This window comes from Ambystoma mexicanum, chromosome 2q, assembly GCF_040938575.1.
Source record: "Ambystoma mexicanum isolate Mex_15411 chromosome 2q, UKY_AmexF1_1, whole genome shotgun sequence".
Lineage (NCBI taxonomy): Eukaryota > Metazoa > Chordata > Amphibia > Caudata > Ambystomatidae > Ambystoma > Ambystoma mexicanum.
The window spans coordinates 191500161-191522881 of NC_090924.1; the positions used below are offsets into that span (position 1 = coordinate 191500161).

At 42.2% G+C, this 22721-nt stretch overlaps 1 protein-coding gene across 1 annotated transcript in view; it reads left to right on the forward strand.

Annotated features, from left to right (window-relative positions):
* Positions 1-22721, forward strand: part of LOC138569272 (cathelicidin antimicrobial peptide-like) — a 136687-nt gene that overhangs the window by 58981 nt on the left and 54985 nt on the right. Inside the window, exon 2 of the mRNA XM_069647109.1 lies at positions 6080-6184. Within this exon, the coding sequence (XP_069503210.1) occupies positions 6080-6184 (105 nt within the window). The remainder of the gene's footprint in view (positions 1-6079; positions 6185-22721) is intronic.

Here is a 22721-nt window from a genome sequence, read left to right on the forward strand (position 1 = left end):
TAATAATAAAAAGGCAGCAAACAATGGGAGTGCAGCCAGCAAGTGGCAAGTGCTTGGTTTATGGCACCAGGCCATGTAGGTCTGAAAGTGCAGGAAGAAAAGGGGAGGGCTGTATGGGTACAGATAAAGAGACCACAGTGCAGGGGGTGGCCCGGAGGTAGCGCGTGAGGGTGGCAAGATGAGCAGGTACCTGGGCCCGGAGGACAGAGGGTGGCCAGATGCATGGTGCATAGGGAGAATCAACAGGGGAGAAAAGAGTTTTTGAGGTGCTTCCAGAACCGGAGATGGTTCTCCTCAAGTTTTAGAGTGGCAGGGAGGCTGTTCCAGTGGGAGGCCGAAGACAGAGATCTTTCTTTGAGAAACGACTGACCCTTAGGGAGTTAGAGGTAGAGGAGCCGAGTGTTCGAGATGGGAGGTATTTGCAGAGGGGTAGCTGAAGGTATGTTGGACCAAGGCCCCAGAAAGCCTGTTGACAATGTAGAGGGTTTTGAATTTAATCCTTGCATCCAATGGGAGCCAATGGAGAGATTTCAGAGCTGGAGAGATACGATCCCAGGGCTTGAGGCCAAGGACAAGTCTCGCAGTCCTCTTCTGGATAAATTGTAAAGGGCGGAGAGTAGAGTCAGGTAGATTAAGAAAGAGGCTGTTACAATAGTCCAACTGAGAGAGAACCAGAGCTTGGGAGACAGTGAGCTTCTGGGGGAATGAGAGGAAAGGAAGAATACGGATTAAGGCAAAAACTGAACAGGAAGAGAAGATGTTGATTGAGAAATAGGCACTTCCATGGATGAAAGGTGCAGAAATGAGATGGGGAGCAAGCAGATGAAAATAGGAAAAATGAAAGAAAATTGAGTAAGGTAGCCTGTATAGCGAGAGAATTGAGTAACACAACAAGTTTACCAGGCAGAGCGAAAAAACAGGATAAGGAAAATAATAATGGAAAGATTTACAGTCAGAAGAAAACACTTCCAGACATACACTGCCCACTCACAGCCCCTGCCCTGATCAACTTCACCAACCAATCCCAGGATACAAATGCAAAGAATTGCTTTAAAGTATTATTTAACACAGGTCCCGCAAATGCTCCTGAATTGCTTTCAGTGAACTCCATGAGGGTGCATATGGGGTTACTGTCTCCAGTTCTTCAGGCTATCCTATGAGTTTTGTCTATTTCTGCAGAAAAGTCACATATGGGGGTACTGTGCCTGGACCTAAAACACTGTATAGTGCATACAGTATGCAGTTATGGCGGCAACATTTGCAGTATTGTGCCAAACTCTGCAGGCCACATATGTAATATTATGGCCATTCCTGCAAGCCACACCCAAAGTATTGTGTCTAGTTTAAGAGCCAATATATTGGGTATTTTTTCTTTCTGTCTCTCTCCTCTCTCTCTCCCCCTCTCCCCCCACACGCCACTGCATTTGGCCTCCTGGATTCATTACCCACCTTCTCTTTCTCTCTTTTTCTCTTTCCACTTTTTCACTCCTTCTCTTTCCTTTTTGCTTCTCCATCCTTCAGATATTTTCTTTCCACTCTTCTGCAAGTTCTCCCCTCTCTCCTTTCCATCTGCTCTAATGATCTATTGTCTTGCTTCACCCCCTCATTCTTCTCTCCTCATCATTTCTCACCATTCTGCTGTTGCACCCCTATCTCTCACTTACCTCACTTCTCTCTAACCTTTCTCCGACTGATTCTCTGGTTTCCCCTTTTCCTTCCATTTCATCCACTCATCAATCATCTTTTTCCCTCTCCCTCACTAGTTTCTTCTCTGGTTTTCCTAATCACCCCCACCTCTCCAGGCTTTCTCCGTTTCTTCCCCCCCACTCTCTCATTTGGGCTGGAAGCTTTTACTGATGGTGGTGGTAGGTGTCTTTGGAGGCTGAGCTCTGCTGATTGCGGAATATGTTTTTTCTTGTGCCTGTGATCTGCATACCTGTCCAAAGGTGCAAAACCCAGCCACATTACTGTGAGATAATGACTTCTTGGGTGCGCTCTTGAGGAAGGCATCTCCAGTGAGCCTGATTTCTCTAAGCTTCAGTGCAAAGCTCCTTAAACACACCTATGCAGTGTTCTCATGGCACGCATCTCTGTTAGTTCCTAAATAAAACTAAATTAATTTGGACTCAAATATTATATACCTCCCATAGCCAAATTCTACAACTAATCTGTCAACAATATGGGGAACTCTGTTTTCAAGAGCCGGTCAGAAATAACTTAGAATCCTACAGAAAAATATTTGACCCATCGCCCATAAAAAAATTGGTCATCAGTTGCGGCTTGTCCATAATAGGTAAGGTGGCGCCGGCCCGTAAGTATCCTGGCCCATTATGGAGGAGCCGAGCCAGCCTAGGGTAAACACTGAGTGCTCCCCTAGGTGCTTTCTGCATTTGAGGGAGCTCTCCTGGGATGGCTTAAGCTGTCAAAGGGAAACTTTGTTTCCCCTTAACAATTTCTGTTCCCCTGCATTCAGGAGAACAGCAACTGTACCCTTTGCTTCCTGGTTTCTATTCATGTGGCACGGGAGCCAGGGGGCATATCTGTTTCCTGGGAGGTGGCATACTGCAAGGGGCTGACCGGACCAGGGCTGAAGGTGAGGATTGTATTTAATATGTATGTATGCTTGTGTGAATGAATGAATGAATGAATGAATGAATGAATGAATGAATGAGTGAGTGTATGATGCATGCTGTGCGAGTGAATGATATGTGAATGAGGAGTGATTTAGCAAGTGATTGTTGCATGGATGTGTGTACGGTATGACCTTCTGTATTTTGACTGGGCTGCTGATGGGGGGCAAAATCAAATATGCCCAGCAACAAATGATGCTGTGACGGCATCATTTTTACTGGACATCTTTGATAAAGAAGAAATGATATGTGTTATTACGAGGCTTGACAGGCATTTTGGTGATGTCAATCAAGCTATTTCTTGGGCATGGAATTTTTGGTGTGCAGCTATAGTTCATCAAGCATGATAAGTGTTATTACGTGGCTACATTGGCATTTTGGTGCAGCCAGTTTAGACAAGTTTTCATATTGTGGCATGGCATTTGAAATGGCAAAGCCAGCTGGAGTATGTTCCTACATGGATAAACTGCCATATATTGGTAGAACCAGTGTGGACATGTTTCTTATCGTATCATTAATGGCAATTATGTGCAAAGCAAACATGAGTATGTTCTTATATAGGAATACTGGCATATAATGGTGCAGCCAGCATGGACATGTATGGGCACAACCAACGTGAACATGTTTTTATACTGGTGTACATTGTGGTCAAAGGCATCATAAAAATGAATTGGGAAATGCTCCTATGCACTGCTGATGACTTGCATCTATTGGATTTTTTCAGAAGTTACACCACAAAACCAGTTGCAAATTGTCTGGATTTTTTTCAAAGTTTCTCACTTTACATTTGCTATAATATGTGCCATCTAAACCCCTTATTCAAAATAATTTCCTGGGGGGAGATTGTCCCTGAGCCCCCCTTAGTTGGTTTGGCTCCCTTGCTGGTCAATCACTCCAGCATATTTGGCAGAAATATTTGCGCCACCCCAATTAAAAAGATCAACAGACGCCACTACTACTAATATTTTGCAAGGACCTCTGCCTGCATAAAAATCAACAGTAAGACACAAAAACACGCTCTTCCTGTCCACAGACAACAGATCTGGGTATAACATCATTTAATGAGTAACCGCTATTGCTATTCATGTTAGTACATTAAAATTCATCTACAACATGTAAAAATAGCATCATGTAAATTGAAAATGTGTATATAACTGTGAAAAATCAGATGTGTTGTACATTACAATAGATACAGTATATACTGAAATATATACGTACTAAATGTTGAAATAGGTACTATATTTTGAGGGTATTTAAATACTGTATACTGTAAAGCTTATATGTTGCATGGTGACAGCTTACATATGCATACTGACTATTATACACACACTACTGAACAAGACACTTGACTTGTAGTTCCATTTTGCAAAGAGTTTTCAGGACAGAAAGCTATAGGGTCTTTCGACAAGGCAGCTTTTGTGGGTCACAGTGTATTAATGGGTGTTTACCAGCACTGCACTCTGTGACTGTGTAAATATTCAGAGATTGGAACAGAGTAGATTTGATCTATTTTGATATCAGTCCCCAACATATTCATACTTATGCAACTGAAATGCATTAGGGGTCTCTCCCACGAACATTCATATGGAACTCATATGGTCTGAAAACTCCTCCTCTTCTTCAAAAATCGGTCTCCCCTTTGTTGCTGACCGCTGGCTGATCTGATGAAAGTCTCGTCCTTGGGCCTAAACTTGTATAAATTCAAGCCCATTAGTAATCAGTATCTGTTGGCATTTAGCCCAAGATAAATTCCCGGAATTTGCCATTCTAAAAGCCTCTGAGATATATATAATGGAGCAGGCATTCTCTTCAAGAAGTCTAAGTGTAGTTATGAGTTTAGACATATTGTTACATCCTCTTCTTAACACTGCGAAAGAAGCCCCATAGCGGACTGCTAACACTACGTATTGACATAAAAACGTGCCCGTTCATCGAAATTCAAGACATATGGGTACATTACGACTTGGGGTAATGGTAAATCTGGCGACATTTGGCCTTCTGTCTTTTATTTCTGTGTGATTCTGCAAAAAATACTTTGGAAAGCAGTTTCCCCAAATTTCACTTGCTAATTCCAACAAATTCTCCATTCTGGACATGCACATCCTTATACTTTAAGGACTCTTGTGTGCACAATTGAATACAAAAAAGTACCAGGTTTGATCAAACAACAGTATGCTGTCTTCACCAATGAGGGCAGGTTTCATGAACAAATAAAACACATATGAATATCATTTCTTCCATTGTTCAGATAGTTGGTGAAACATGCAGGTCAATGCACAAATTATACCATTTATTGACTTCAAGGGGAAAACCTTTTATTATATTTTTTTTGTGGTATGCAGCAGGGCAATGTATGGAATATAAACTGTTTGCGGTGATCCTTCCAGAGGCAATAGGGCAATTGCAATGCAGACATTAGGGGAACTTCATGTGAAGTGATACACAGTTACTTGGCCAAGTCCTACTATTATCTAATGCCATATGTTGTATACAAGATATTGGGTACCCAGATCACAACACCTTAGATTGACTAGGCTGCCAGAGGAGAGGCATGTGCATTATGTGGCTTTTTATTCAGTTGGGTGTGAACATTATTATTATTCGCATGTGTACACTATTTGTTGTTATGTGTACCCTGTTATTTTTGGTGTACAATTTATTCATGTTGGTAAGTCCTTCATGCTCTGCAATTTAGTGTAATTTTGTCTGCATTTTATTTAGTTCGCTTAGTATATTTTTATTTTGTTATTAAGAATATTCATTTCACCTGTGGCCACTAGCAAGCTATGTATCATTATTATTCATTATTGTTTGCACAGTATTCACATTTGTGAATGTTTTATTCATTATTTTTGTTAACTGGGTACACATAATTTATCTTAGGGAATACTATATTAATTTTGGGTATACTTTACTCATTTTAGTTTCTATATCATATGTTTGACTGTCTACATTATTTTCTGGTACCTTTGTAATTTTATGTGTACCCTATTATGTTGAGCCTGAGCATCATTTGTATTAATGGTCACATCATGTATTCTGCTGTGAGTTATTTATTTTGGTATATGTATCAATTCCATTTTTAGATACTTTATCAAGGGTGTGTGTGTTCATTATGCTGTATATGTAATTCATTTTGGTTAGATCTATATCCATTGTGGAGTGTACATTATTAATTTTTGTGCATAGTTTAACAACGTTGGCATGCTATTGCACAACTGGCTATGGCATTATTAATGTGCTTATGATAAGGAATTTCACTCTGACTATGATTTCTTGTCTTTAAACATACTTAGTATTTCAAGAAAGCTTTGAGCACCTCCATATTTGCTTGAGTACAACTTTCAGTGCAAAGGGCGAAAGACATCTGGCAAAATTGCAAAATGTTTCAATATATTGATTTGCTCCTAGCAAATCGTTGTAATTGTAATGTCTGCTTGTTTTTCCAGGAAAACACTACAGATCCCACAAGACTAACATTTACAATCAAAGAAACCAACTGCCAAAAGCCTTTGGAGAATAACATAGAGAATTGTCACTTCAAAGATGGTGGCGTAAGTCAATGTTTAAACCTATGGATTGTATACTGACATTATAGCGGCCATTGTTTTTATAACGCATAATGTGAATGTTATAAACATTTAAGGTACTGAAACACTCTAGGAATCCCCAGTACATTGAGTAATTGTGTCTGTAGAAAAGCTGAAATGTACACCCAATGGGTATACTAAACTTGCAGCTTGCACGCACATGCTGTAAAATGTTATTGACATGACAAGATCAAAAAGAAATCAAATATGCATTATTTCTTCACCAAATTCATATTTTCCTTTAATACATCTCAAAAAACATAAATGTTTCTGTCTTTCCTATGTTCACTTGTACTCAAACTGTTCTTCACTGTAAATGAAGTTGCTGCTTTGGTCATGGTCATAGTATAACTGCATGGAGTAGAGACCCATGTGGTCTTAAAAGCTAACAGACACATATATTGTGTCAACTTAAAAAAGGTATAATTTATGCAAGATCATCGGCTTTTCTTCCAAGAGTGGAGGCAGAGGAAGTGAGGGATATAGGCAGGTTAGAGGCGAGGGAAGAATGTTAGCTAGCAGGCAGATGAGAGTTAGGTTAAGATTGTAACTCGGAGGCAAGGAGGTTGGCTTTTAGTTTGGTTTTGAACAAATCAGGGTGGACGGTTTCTCTGATGTCCAGGGGAAGAGAACTCCATGCAGGTGGAGCATGAAGAGAGAAAGAGCAGAAGTGAGAGAAGGCACAGGGACAGTGAGGAGCCAAAAGGGTAGCCAAGGAATGGAGATTACGAAAAGGCTTGTAAAGGTGGAGAGAGTAGGATAGATAAAGTTGTGCGCTAAGGTGGACAGATTTATGAACCAGAAGAAGACATTTAAATCTGGCCATGTTTTGCATCGTCAGCCATCCATACTGGTGACGGTATGAAGAAGCAGGTGTGATGTGAGGGAGTTCAAAGAGAGTCCTGGTAGTGAAGTTAATTATCTTTTCTAGAGGACAGAAAGCATAGTTGGGGAGAGCAGAGAGGATGCTGGCACAGTAGTCCAGTTTATAGAAGGCAAAAGTGGTTAAGAGATGCTTAGCAGTGTAAAAAGGAAGGAGGCGACTAATATTTAGGAGGTGGAGGAGAGCTGCTGTTCCGGTTCTGGAGTTGAAAGTAGAGAACATGTGAGGAGTACCATAGATGATGCCGAGGTTTCTAGCTGAAGAAGAGTAGGGGAGTGTGTCAGGAGGGAACTGGATAGGCAGAGGAAGAGATGAGAGAGAGCGTTTGGCAGCGAAGAAGAGCACCTCTGTGTTGGTAGTGTTTAACATCAGAGTGTGCACAGCCATCCAATATTTAATGTCACGGAGACAGTTTGACATATTGATAGAGAGATGAGAGGAGAGTTTCAGAAAAGAGAAGATTTGGGTGTTATCCGCAAAGAGTACGTTTGAGAATCCAAAGGAGGACATTAGTGTCCCAAGAGCAGAGGTGTAGAGTGTAAAGAGGAGCAGACCCAGGAAAGAGCCTTTTGGAACATCAACAGTTAACGAATGAGTTGAGAGGTTTTGTTGCTCCAAAAGACAGAGAATTGGCAAGGTGCAAGGTTGGATTTAATCCAGGCAAGGGCTTGATCACGAATCCTAAGAAGAAAGAGAATATTAAAGAGATCAGAGTGATCGACAGTGTCAAAGGCAGCAGACAGATCAGTGAGAATTGGGATACAGGATTGGTTGGATTGCTTAGCAGAGGCGATGAAGTTGGACACATTAATGTGAGCTGTTTCCAGGGATTGACAGGTGCGTAAACCTGTTTGTAGAGGGTCTCGAAGATTATGGATGTCTACGAAATTGGTAAGATGGTTGAACACAACCCTTTCATGCACTTTAGAGTAATACAGAAGGACATACACACGGCCAAAGTTACACAGTAGGTTTGAGTCAGCCCCTAGCTTTTTTAGGAGAGGGATGACCGTGGCTGTTTTGAAAACAGAGGGAAAGCAAGCGAGTCCAAGGACATGTCGAAGAGTTCAGTGAGGTGAGAGGCCACTAAAGGGGCAAGTGGCTTGACTAGCTGAAAAGCAAGAGGGTCTGAAGGGACACAAGAGGGGTACACCTTCATTAGTGGACACATGACTTTGTTAGTATCAGTGTGACTAAAGTGTGAGAACGAGCCAGAGGATGATGGTAGAGTATGCAGAGTGTAAAATCTAGGAGGAGGCATTGTGAGGAAGGTGAGGAGAGAGTCTCTAACTTTAGAAATGTCTGGGCTGCCAGAGTAGCAGTGTCAGATAGAGAAATCAAGATTTCAGTGATAGCAAGAAGGTCTACGTATTCAATGAAAAAGGAATTTTTGCTGCATACAGGCTGAGTATTCCAGTGCATTACATAGTGCAATGTTCATTTGATGAGATAAGGAGTAGAAGAAGTTGAGTCACAGAGGAAGAGGGGTGAGATGGATGAGTGTTAGAGGAGGTATGGTTAGCTTGTCAGCTTTGTATGTTGGAAGGAGTTGGAAGAGACCTGGAGCAGTGGGAGTTTTGAGTTGTGAGTTTTAAAATAGGGGTAGGAAAGGAGGAAGTTGTAGCGTGATTGGAGAAAGCATAGAGAGAGCTGATTAGGAGGAGCAGCAGGAGGGGCAGGAGTGAATGCATAATAGGTGAGTGGCACAGTGTGGAGGGACAGTACATTAATTAGGAAGCTTGGGGTACTTACAGGTGCAACAAAGAGGAAGGCGCAAGCAAAGGCTCATAGGCTTAGAGGCAAAGAGGCTGGTCAATAGCTTGTCTTCACCCTCCACTGTTCGCCCTTAACTGGGACACCCCTTGCTGAACAACTGGCTTATGTTCTGGCAGACTGAATGCAAACATCTCTGGCTGGATAGAAAACATGGTAAAACCCCCCTGATAAAGACAACAACCGGTTACATACTGGACACAATATACTTGGTCAACAAACTACAGTCCTTGGGGCCCCTTCTATAAGGAGCCATCTTGATGCCTTTCAGATGTGTACTCTCTGTAAACAAACATCCCCCATTAGGATCTAGTGGCAGAATGCAGGGAATTCCTGAAACAGCATAATTCACACAAATATACTGTAACTAAATATTTGCCATTTATATTGACCCAATCCTACTTCTCACTTGTCAGTGATGTATATTGTCAGAAAACAAGAACACAAATGTCTCACAACCTGCTGCATAAAACCTCTAATCCACAATTTAACAGTTTTAATGAATTCCATCCACCAATCAAGCTTAGGTTCGCACTAGGGGTGTACCAAAATTCAGCATCGAGTCAGTTTTCACTGAATTTCGGCTGTTAAAAACCTCCTCCCTGATAATTTGTCTTCCCTTTTGAATGCAGTTTAACATCTGGGAGAGACACAAATGTGGTGGAGATTGCAAAATAAAAATGGAATCAAACACTGATGCTAATTTTTAAGATCCTGAAAGTGCAAAAGTGAGGCGTAAGAGCAAGTTGTAAGCAATTTGTATGTCTCACGTTTACACTTTGGGGCTTTTATATTTTATTTGAAGAAGGCTGAGAATGTTATGTTATGTTATTTTATGTTACTTGGCATTTATATAGCGCCTTATGTATCATTGGTATGACCTCAAAGGACTTGTAGGTTGAATGCCCTCGGGAACCGCAGTTCAAGTCAGTGGAGAGAGAGAGTGTCGTATGGTGCATGGGCGCACCGGATATGTGTGCAGCTGGTGTGGTTGTTGCATGATAGCTGCTTCTTAGCAGTAGGTGTGGTGCTGAGGAAATCATTTGGATGTGTTCAGTCTGGAGGGTGGACACCCAGACTGAGTTCTGGCTGCGTTAGGCCTGAGGAGATGCCTAAAATAGCTGTTATGTGCTCAGCTAGCTGTGTTTTATTAGGATGATGAGGTGTTTGTGGGGTCATGTAGTATGAGAACAGCTAGGGCGAATGTGTCATAGGACAGCTGTGTTCTAGTTGAATGATGGTGTATAGGAGAGAGTAAGCGTAGTAGTGTCATATGGTGGTTATCAGTAAAGCGCCTGCGACCAAGCACGAGAGCAGGACAGGGGGTGTATGTAGCGGCATACGTATATAAAGCGACAGGATGGACAGGGTAAACATGTGATACAGATAACATGGGGATACAAGGACATAGCATATACAGAGCATAAATAGGAGATACAGAGATATACAGAGATATATCCATTCCATCCACTAAATTTTAGCACAGTGATGATATTAGGCACACTTTCTAAATTCAACTATTCCACAGTGACGCTACTAGGCACACTTTCTAGATTCAACCCCAGCACAGTGACGCTATTAGGCATACTTTCCAGATTCAACTATACCGCAGTTACGCTATTAGGCACACTTTCTAAGTTCAAACTTTGGCACTGTGACGCTATTAGGCACACTTTCTAGATTCAAGCCTAGAGCAGTGACTATAATCAGGCACACTCTCTAAATTCAACTATACCACAGTTACGCTTTTAGGCACACTTTCTAAATTGGAACTTTGGGACAGTGACGCTATTAGGCACACTTTCTAAGTTCAAACTTTAGCACAGTGACACTATTAGGCACTCTCTAAGTTCAAACTTTGGCACAGTGATGATATTAGGCACACTTTCTAGATTAAAATTTACCACAGTGACGCTACTAGGCACACTTTCTAGATTAAACCCATCTAGATTTAAGAGTCCTGTATAGCCGGAGAGAGGCCTACGCCTAACAGGTGAAAAGATTACAGTCCTAAACACAGGTGAGAAGATTACAGTTCTAAACACAGGTGAGAAGATTGCAGTCCTAAACACATCTAGATTTCAGAGTCCTGTATAGTGGGAGAGAGGTCCACGCCTAACAGGTGAAAAGATTAGAGTCCTAAACACAGGTGAGAAGATTACAGTTCTAAACATATCTAGATTTGAGAGTCCTGTATAGTGGGAGAGAGGCCTACGCCTAACAGGTGAAAAGATTACAGTCCTAAACACAGGTGAGAAGATTACAGTTCTAAACACAGGTGAGAAGATTACAATCCTAAACACATCTAGATTTGAGAGTCCTGTATAATGGGAGAGAGGCCTACGCCTAACAAAAGGGTGTAATAATAGACATAGCTAGGTTTAATAGCGTGAAGTTGAGGAGGGGAGAAGAGATTTTCAGCTAAGGTGTTTCAGATAGATTTGCTAGGTGGTTAGGCTTCCATGGTGCAGTTATTGCTCCACCCCTCACCATAGGCCACTCCTACCTTACTGGTCCTTGGTTGTTTGCTGGTTGACGGCTGGTCACTGGCTTCACTGGCTTCCCTTGTGGATGCCTACTGACACTTTCTGGAGCCGCCTCTGCTGGAGCCGCCCTTTGCCTTGGGGCCCTTAGCCGAAGGGCCTGCCGGGCAGAAGACTGCCAATGAGGGGCAGTTATGACCAGAAGTATCAGCCATCAGGGTTGGGGGCGGGCACTTATATCAGGAAGCGCTGCAGAGACGAGGGACATGCCGCTCACGGGGCCTGGGGCACTCTTTGGCAAGATAAGAACCAAAATGGGGTTGCAGGGCCCGGACACACTCACCTGCCACCGGGATTAGGAATGGAGGCAGCTGGGGGGCAGCGAGTCGTTTGACTCCAAACAGAAACAATATTAGCCAATCAGGGGTGGGGCAGGCGCTTAGATCAGGAAGCGCTGCGGGGAGGAGGGAAATGCCGCTCACGGGGCCTGGGGGCACTCTTTGGGCAAGATAAGGACCAAAATGGGGTTCCAGGGCCCGGACACACTCACCTGCCACCGGGATTAGGAATGGAGGCAGCTGGAGGGCAGTGAGTCGTTTGACTCCAAACAGAAACAATATTAGCCAAACAGGGGTGGGGCGGGCACTTATATCAGGAAGCGCTGCGGGGACGAGCGAAATGCCGCTGACGGGGCATGGGGGCACTCTTTGGGCAAGATAAGGACCAAAATGGGGTCGCAGGGCCCGGACACACTCACCTGCTGCCGGGATTAGAAATGGGATGAAATTAGAGTAAAAGCTAATGAGTGTGCCCAACAACAACTTAATAGGGACAATCACGTTCTCACCTAGTCAGAGGTTTGCAGCATTTTGGAGAAGGCAATAAAATGGAGAAAACCATTAAAAACCTGTGGTATTGAACATACAATTGCTACATACATACTTGAATTAGAAAAAAAGCTAGCCTCCTTATCATACTCAATTAACTAAAATTAGAGGGGAAAACACCATACCTTCACAGTCTGTCCAGCCTTAAGGGTATATTTGGGAGTACATTTGTAAGCCATCTCTTCACCATCTCCAATCTGTCGCTCTAATCTCCATTTACCCAGCGATTGATCCTTGTCAGAGTTATTGTGTGTGTGTAGGCTTCTTTCTGCCACGTTAGTAGGGTTCTTGAAGAGTATAGGCAGTTCTATAGACTGGTTCACATGTAACTTTGAAATGAATTTAGGCGCAACCCTTGGGCAAGTGCCTAGAACTAGCTTCTCTCTGAATTGTGACAAAAGAGTCTAGAATAGAAAGGGCCTGTAGTTCACCACCTCTTCGTATGGAAGTGACTGCCACTAGGAAGGCTGTCTTGTAAGAGTGCTTTTAGGCTTGCTTTGTGCATAGGTTCAAAGGGAGACCCCATAAGTCTAGTTAATACCACATTTAGGTCCCATCCGGGAGCTGGGTTGGAAATGGGAGGATACATTCGCTTAACCCCTTCCATAAAAGCTTTAATCGCTGAGACCTTCCACCAAGACACTTTCTGCTGGGACGTAGTGTAGGCTGAAAGTGCAGCTAAGTGAAACTTTAGTGAATTGAATACAAGACCTGAGTACAGCAGGTGAGTCGGGTATAACAATGTGTAGAGGAACATTCAATGGGATTAAAATTAAATTTCTGCTGCACTTTGCTTCTCTGCTTTCATATACTCATTATTTCTTTATTTGTTTTTAGTTCAAAGAACTTTTACAAAAACGTATACTAAGTAATCAATCAAATCAATTACAATTACAATGCATTTACAGCGTTTCCGTGCCAAGTATTGTATAAAACAAATTTTTTTAAAAATGTTATGTTGTGCAAATTCTGCAATGCAATACATTTAAAATACATTTAGAATATATTTAAAATACATAGATCTAAGTCCAAATACAATCAATTCGACAAGGAATAGGAAATAAATACAATCAGTGTAATGCAATTTGCACTCTTTCAGACTCTGTATTAATACAGTAATTCTAAAAGTCCACCTGTTTTATTGAGTCATAGTCATTTACAAAAGTGCCCAATATAGTCATGAATGCCGGGCCAAGCGATTTTCATTCGATAAATAAATGTTTTGCAGTTTCCAGAGCCCCTGGGACTTTACAAATTCGAAAAAGCCTAACTGAAGCGGAATCTTCACCCTTGCACCAATAAAAACTTGCAGCAGTAATTGGTTTGTCCGCAGTCAGAGTAAGAAATACTGGATCGCGGGGCTAGGATACTGTTGAAGATATCTTTGGGTTTGAAGAAACCGATGAGTGACATTAGATACGTACTTGTAAGTGCACAATGTGGATACTGGGATTTAATTATTCACCCAATCCCATTCATGAAGTTTACTTTTGAATAAATACTGAGTACCTCATTTGAAGTCGGGTAGCCAGCCAATGCTCTCATACAACCTGGTAATCATCTGATCAAATTCCACTCCACTGCACCTGGGACCAGTTCCATTACAGTGCCCCAACAGAGCCAATAGATGGCATTTAGGTTGGGAGTAGGTTTTTATATGAAGCAACCATTGCCTTGCCAGCCATTGGCCCTGCAGGGGGACCAGCCCCAACTCCAGTCTGGGGTACTCAATGGGAGTCAATGGGAGCAATTTTAATATTCGTTTCCAAAAATATCCCATCCCTCAATGGTGTCCAACCATTTACAATCTCCCATGGCTAGGGCCTCGAGGCCATATAGAACCGTGGGGCAAAAACATTGGGTCAATATGTTAATTATCCCTTCCAGGGAATAGCCAGCCATTTGATTTGCAAATGTTCCTACCAAGTGGGTCAGGCAGCGAACCTTTATTGCTTTGGGCTCTTTTATGTGGATATATGACCTGTTAGCGCTCATTTTCAGGCCCAAGAAGGGGTAAAACTCCACATATTCTAGTGTCCCCAGGCTAGTATCAAAACTCAGGCACTTGACCTTTTTAGGCGCAACCGCCACTACCTTTGTTTTTCCCATATTAATGGTAAGCTCATTTTCATTTTTTACAAATTGTCAAACATGACTCGTGTACTCCTGTATGTGTGGTTGAACATCACCAGGACGTCAGCTTATAAAATACATGGTAACAAACAATCACTGATTCTTGGAAAACACCCAACTTCCGAGTTAAAACACTGAGGGAGGTCTGCCATAAATATATTATACAAAAGTAGGGCCAGGGTACAGCCTGGTTTACCTCTAAGGATTCTGAAGCGCAGCCGCGCTTGCGTGTCAAAATGTGAACCATTTAAGACCCTCAGAAGCCACCTGATACACCCCCCATTTTCCAGTTTTTACCATAGTTTTCCACCATTAACGTCATCAAAGGCCTTCTGGAAGTCCACATACATGACCTACAACGTGGATCCCCCAGGGGCTGATGCTCTATGGAACAATACGTCCATGATCCTCAAATTGTGCACAGTACTACACCCTGGGCAAAATCCAGTTTGCGTTAGGTGTAACAATTGAGACTTATCGACCCAGTTCTGCAAGTCCCTCAGGACAAATGTGGCAAAGATATTTCCCGTTACATCCAATAGTGACAGTGGCCTGTAGTTTTCTGGCAAGGTACATCCAATAGTGACAGTGGCCTGTAGTTTTCTGGCAAGGATCGGTCCCCTTTTTTATAGACCGTCACAATCACGGCCTGCTGCCCTGAAGTGGGAATCACCTGTGCATGGCTCACCCTATCATATAGGATTTTAAGAATTCTGGCCCACGTCCCAGGGTTTTGTTTTAAGACGACTTTCGCCAGACCGTTCAGCCGATGGCCATCGAGTTCTTAATCTTCCCAACAATGATTTCAATGTCCTTTTCCTCTATTACAAGTGGCCAGCCACCCATCATATATTGAGGGGGGACACCTCTACCAATGGACTTTCTTTCCCACTTAGGTGGCTGATCCATGTATCTTCCTGGATAGGTTTCAAAATGTTAACTCTATGATCCCCCTTAGCCCTAGCTAGGGTGGCCCATATGTTCCTAGTATTGTCACTTCGGAGTAGCGTGATCATACTTTGCCATTGAACATTAAGGATCGAGGGTGTCCAGTCATAATCTCGAAAACAAAATGTCGAATTACAATAATGTCGAAGCAATAATGTTGAAAACAAAAATGTCTAATTTTTTTTATTTTTAATTTACATGTTTTTTTGGGGTTCCGGTGGTAAAAAAAACGGGTAAAACATAAAAAAAAAATTTAAAAAGAGGGGTTGGGGGGGGAACCCCCCCATTTCGAATAAAAATCAACAAAAAAAAAGAAATTCGACATTTTTGTTTTCGACTTTATTTTTTCGACATTATGACTTTTGACATATTTGTATTCGAGATTATGACTATAAACCAGGATCGAGCACTTCCAACGCTTAAAACAACTGTAGCTGTTTTGAATTAGCTTCACCATACTAATCAACTCAGGCATCGGACACTGGTAACCTTGTGCTACTCTTAGTTTCCTACGCAGCGCTCTTTTGGTGTTGGGGATAGTAGGGTCAAATTTATTCGTCGAGTTAATATAGGTACCAAATGGTCCCTTAGGGCAGGATCCAATTCTTGCGGCTAAATCCTTAAGCCACTTTTCAATTTCGTTACAACCAAATGCCCCCAGTCCCTCTATAATATCTCTAGGCAACTCTGCAACAAACGTTCCCACATTATGTAGTTGTCTAACAGACCAAGATATACAGTTGCCACCATGATTTGGCAATAACCCTGTACAACCACAGAGGTTATAAGCTGTAGGTTGAAGGTTCATGGTAAGAGCCAGTAGTGGTAGTGGTCACTGGAGTCGTTAGCGATCACCCTGAGTTCATTGGTAGCAATCAGGCAGGCAATATTCCCAAAAAAATGTAATCAAGAGTTGACTGCCTATTGTTTCCCTCCCCCCCCACATATACTTTCCTGGAATGTCCCCCCTAGTTCTACCATTCATCATGCTTTTATATACTACATGGTTTGAAGCCAACATGTTTATTCATGCTGGCATTTAACTAATGGATTCCATTAATATGTACCTGCATGCAGCCCTTGTCAAGAGCAGGCAGATTCTGTAGCAAGCCATTGTGAATTGTGTCTGAATTTGTAATTTTTGGGATGCATTTGCAAGTTTTAGAAGGAGAGAAAAATGAAAGAGTAAAGGTGATTGTGCCTGTTATTACTCTTTCATTTAACATTCCATTTTGTTAGCATGTAAAATTCCATAAAAGCTACCCACCAGCATGTAAGCGCTTCTGATAGCACCTCTCTCCCGCATGCAGTTTACACTATGTCTGACAGCATTCCTTTTAAAATGTCAGACTAAAGTGCATTCATTGTGTGTGTATTGGAGTGAATGAGAGGCAAGCATAGTCTTTTTTTCCGATGGGAATGTCTATGGAGAAACCAAGAATTCAGAACCATTAGTGGACAACAGTAGCTCTAAGGTAGTCAGTTATGTCAGGCAGAGTTATATACCCCCACCTTAGGCCCTCGATCCAGGGAAGCTCCACCACCATAGCTCAGGGTGTTATCAGCCCGCATGGTGGTGGAGATGTGGAGGGAGAACAGTCCTGTGCGAGATCATCAGAGGTAGTGGATGGGGATCGTGGCCAGACAGGGATGATGTCCTTTCCCGAGGTCCTTCCACTGAGGTCGGCTTCACCTGTCTGCTCCCTACCAATAGCTGTTATTATTCAGGCAGCAGCCTATCAGAGGCATTGCAGGCGGACTAGGGCTTTTGCAAGCACTTTCATCATTGCAGACGTCGCATCCGCCATCTAGAGCTGGAGCCGATGCTCTGGTGTAAGTAAAGAGGCCACTGCAGGCATCGATCCAGGTCAGATCCCCCACCTGGGCTCAGGGTATTGTCATGCCAAGTGGTGGTGGAGCTGTGGAGCGGAGCACAGTTCTGTGCATGATCTTCAGGGGCAGTGGATGGGGATCAGGCCCAGAACATTAAGTTTGCTTTGCCTACGCAGACAAACATCCATACATATATGAACAGATATGAATGATTGTTCTTTGTAATATGCTCATTTTTCATTTTACAATTCAATCATCATAATTACCGTTAACTTTCAATGCGAAAGGAAATGTATAAAGAAAACAAATCAACAATAAATATATTTGATTTACTTTATTGTTTAAAGTGCGGACCTTGCTCAAGAGCAGCACAGCGCTGTATAGAGTGTGGGCAGCCAGCATTGGGGTTGGCATATTTTAACAGTAGAGCAGTACTGTGAGCTGTGGTCTGTGTATCCATTGCAATGAGTCCTTGGTCAGGTGTTGTTGAAAAAGCCATGTTTTGAGAGATTTGTGAATATTGGGAATTGTGGGGGCATTACAAGTAGCAATCTCTTAATCTTAAACATTTTGCTCTTTCGCTTAAAATGACATACAATTCAAAACAAGCAGTTGGAAAATGTGCTTAGAACATACTATCAGAATGTGCAAGTGATACATGATATCACAGAATAATTGTATTGTAAAAAGGAAGGTATTCTGAAAAGCATACTTGAATAGAGCATTTTTAAATGAGTTTCTTTTTCAAGTTTTGAATAAATGAAAGGAACGTTTTGTAAATGGCTTTCCTTTCCTTTTGGAAGGGGGGTTAGTAGTAAAGGAATCCCTTTAAATAACATGCGCCAGAATTTCCCTTCCTTGACAGATCTCTCTCTCACTCTATCTTTACACAGCTGGGACAGTGTTCTGCATTTGGACATTTATCTATAAGAGCTGTCACAAAGCATCAAGCATTTCATTTCCTTTTCCAAATGAGTGAAATTGATTAAAGAAGTCCCAGGTTTCAGTAGGCCCTTTGCTTTCAGAAACAAGACCAGAAAAGGAAGTATTTTGTATGTAGATTGAAACGACCCTTCCCCCATTTCCTAAGATTCAATTGCTACGGGATTGAGTATTTTAAATAGATCAGGGTGCATGGGTACACTTACATTTTAGAAGTCAAATTAAATCATGTAGAGATTAATCATTTTCTGGCATGTTTCAATACTCCTTGGACTGGCACTGTCCTCTGGGTGGGAAGGCACCAGACTTCCAGGTAATCTGGTTCTCCTCTCCAACCCTTAAGTTCCAGGTCACAAGGTGCCCCCCACCTCAGGTCACATTCTGGCTCTAGATTTGGAAAATTCTTCTAGTCCAAGTGCCTCAACCCCCTTCATCAGGTTTAGTATGGGTTTTCTCAGAAAATTGTGTGGGTTAGGATGTAGCCAGAAACTGGTCCAGTTCTCCCTTCTCCCATAGAGTCATGAGTCTTTATACTGGGCTGGGTCCCTTCTACCCAAGTATCATTATAACTGCCTAATTTGCTTGAAAGGGTTTTATGATTGTTTTTTTTTTCTTTAATTCACACTCAAAAGGGCCATCTGCCTTTCTTCCATGGGCCAAATGAATCTGGTGCATCAAAAGAGGGTTGTGTTCACTGCAAAGTAGCTCACTCCCTTAACATGGGGATCTTTTCTGGGTGAAATATAATTTGTTCGTGCATGTCCTGCCATAAATATGTGAGAATGACCAAAATAATGTACTATTATGCCCTACCTCTCCTCCCTTCTTACTTTCTATACCCCATCTCGTTCTCTCCGCTCTGCTAATCTTTTCCTACTCTCTCCTCCTCCGCCACCCTGCGCCCCCTCCCGCTTCCGCTCTTTCCAACTCCTTGCCCCTTCCACTGCAACCACCTCCCCCTTCACATCCGCTCTTCTCCCTCATACCCTTCCTTTCGATCTTCTCTAAAATCTTATCTTTTTCACTCACCTTCCTAACACCCTTTGTTTCCTCTCCTTCTTCTCCATGACCCTCTCTTCTCACATCTTACTCCTGCTCTTCCTTACCCTCTCCATCCTAGCTACCTCCTTCCTCCCTACCCCCTGCTCTCATCTAGTCTTACTTTTTTCTCTCTTCTTCCTCACACATTCTTGCATTCCCTCTTACTCCTGCTCGTACCTCCACTAACATCTACCATTCCCTTGCACACCTCTGCCCCTCCCTACTCCCTCCTCACCTCTGCAATATTGTACATTGTTCTTTATACTGTTTTCGAGTTGTGATTCAATTGTCATCTTATGCTTGCTGTATTTTACTTGTTCTCATTTAAAGCCCTTTGGATTAAGGGGCTATATACATTCAATAAAATACAAATACAATACAATTCTCATCAATCTAAAGTAGTAGCTTTAATATCCGTCATATCAAGTATATCAGTTTTATCAATATATGTGAACTATTTACAAGGTATGAATTCCTAAATATAATTTGCACGTATTTTATACGGCTGATCGAGCCCAGTTCAATACTCTGTTTTTTTCCATCCGATGAATAACCAAAAGTTATAAAAATCATGTCTACTGCGAAGAGTCATTTTGCTTTCACATTTTAAAGTGGGGTTCTGCACATTTGAACTGATGAACCCTTGTCTTCATATGTGAGTGCTTGGAGGCCATGCCAATGGTAGTGTTGTGTGGTATACATCCCAATAGCATAACATAGCACAGCTTATTAGTTCACAGTCATCAGCTCTTGAAAGTTTATTGAACAATGGTTTTATCTGTGCACTATCTGGTTAAACAATGCTTTTAAGCTCAACGTGCAGAACACATTCTTTGAACTATATGGCTCAATGTCAATGGCCAAAGGATCATATGGCCATCTGCTTAGGAGCAACCACTTATCTCCAGTGAATCATGGTTCAGAGATTCGGGATCTTTAACAGGGTTTTAGCTTCCACCATAGGTGGGACATGAAGGTGAATGCCTGATGTGTCAGGACCTCTTTGGGGAAACAAATTATCATGAAGTACATCATAAATTGTTTAAGCATTTCCTAGGATGCATGATCAACCAGAACTAGGAATGGAAGTCCAGTCCCAGTATTATATGCTGGAAGTTGGTGTTAGCAGATTGAGTTGTAGCAAGAAGGAGGTGGTGATTTGGAGCAGTGAGGAGGAGGTGTCTAGAAATGAAATGGGACATCAAGGCCTTAAGGTATTATCTGACAGGTCAACACTTTCAATTGCTCATTGACCATGCACCCCTGATCTGATTGACTAGGAATAAAGGGACACATCCTTGAATTGTGAGATGACTTTTGGCCCTAGAACCATATACCTTTACCATCAAACATTGGGACAAATGTCTACAAGTGAATGTCCATTTCCGAAACTGACAACTCCCAGCTCTCCAAGGAGAAATAAGGGTCAATATGTGACACATTTACCTCTGAGACCCCGGGTGCCAGGAATTAGCACCCGCTCTGTGAGGCTGGCCTCAGAGCTGGTATACAGAGGATCCCTGTAACCTCCATCCATTCCCTAGCCTTGTGCTTTTCACCTTAGTCAACAATCAGAGACACCCTGTATGTTGTAGCAGACAACAAACACATCTGGATTTCAGCAAACCTGTATTGCAAGCTTACAATAATGGTGCTCTGGCAGTTTCATATAACCCATGATAGTGACCCAGGGCCAGCAAGTATCTGGGGCACAAGCTTGGTTGGTGAGATGTACCAGAAATCAGGACTGCTCAGATTTGCGCAAGCTTGTGGTCTGTCTGGCAGCACAGGGAGTCAAACAGGCATGAAAACAAAGCAGCACACATGTCACTGGTGCAGCCCTGATGTTGGGTGAACATGGAGCAAGGTGAGCCTAACTACAAGATGATGATCGTCCTTACTAATATCGCCTTGGAGGAAACATGCAAGAATGCTGTAAACCATACAGTCCCTGCCAATCTGAGGCTCTGCTCCAAATGGTCCTACATCACATCTGCCACAGGTTTACTGCTCACAACCCATTCACAATTCCAGGAGAGATGTTTGAGGAAGACAACATCAGAGGGAAGTGAGAAGCTATGTGTATATTGGTTAGCCCATAGAGACGGGAGGGAGGAATGCAAACAAGGGAGGAGGGAAGGGAAGGTGGTGTGAGGAAGGTAGAGGGGAGCGAAGGGGGCAGAGGAATACCTTGTGAGAAGGGAAGGAGTGGAGTAGGAGGAGGAACAAGACTGTGAATGGCTGATTGAATCACTTAGAGTGAAGGCCCTGGGACAGAAAGCGAAGGAAGGACTGCAAACTACAGTCTTTGGGAGACAAGTTAGAAATCCCTGGTACTCAATTGAATAAAAAACCCTGACATCACAAGAAAAAGAAAGTAGAACAGAGGATTCGTTTTGGGTTGTTTGTCTCAGTAACTACAATCCTCAGAAGGGGATTCATATATTTTGGCCACAGCCACAGGGGCATGATCAGACCTATAGAGCAAAAGTAATGCATTGCAATGACCAGCTGGAACCCAAGCAAAAAAGACCTCAATGACTGTCAATGATCATTGCTACCTACTATCCACAACTGAAAATCCTGTGCAAGATTGCTATGCATGTTCAAACCATCTCTAAGGAAGACAGAAAGGGTGGGGAAGTACTCCCAGAAATCCCATTAAAGCCCTAGGAAAATGTAACATGTTGAAACAGAAGATTGACAAAATCAAACACACAAGCCAAGCAAAAGATCAGTGAAACAGCTCCGCCAGCAGAAACTATGTAGAATCTTTGCACACCTCACAGCAATGGGCACAATGAACATAGCACACGATATGTAGTTCTTTCATCTGAACATTGACCAAGATGGCCTATCTGTTTGCATGCACAACATACCAAGCTCAGACTTTCTAGCAAAACCATTCAGACTCTCAGACAACTATGAATAGGTATGTCTTATAGCTACATCATTGCCCACAGGAAAAAACACCTCAAAGTTTGCAAATATCTTCCAGGCCCAGTGCCTCAAATCAAGTATTTGAGTGTGACTATCCTAAATTGGAACTTCAAAATACATAGTAAAACATTTGCATTTCGAGATGATGAAACCTCTATAGCACTACAAACTGGATTAAGTAAGCACCAGCATGTTATGTCACACTATCCAACATGCTGTCTTATTTTTCTAATTCCCCCCACAATTCCAGACACTTCACAAATTAAACTGAAAAAAACAGAACTTTGCAACCCTTCCTTGCTCCCAGTCAAATCACGTTTCCAGTTCTTCAAGTTGATCACAGACATTTCTTTCTCTCCTACAGTAATAGCTAGAACATTAATAGTTATTATTTATTTATTTAGCAATGCTTATATGGCACTTTTATCCAAAGCACTGAACAAATCGAAAACAATGATAGATCAAAAATGTGTAATAAAAGGAAACAAGCATGGTCAAAAGTAAAAGTTCACAAGACCATTCAGGAGAAAGCAGTCAGTAGCAAGTGATGTTAAACGTGTTTTTTTATATTGAGCTACAGAACAACAGTAACAAATGTCTAAGGGTAAGGAGTTCCATAGTTTGGAGTAAGAGGTTGT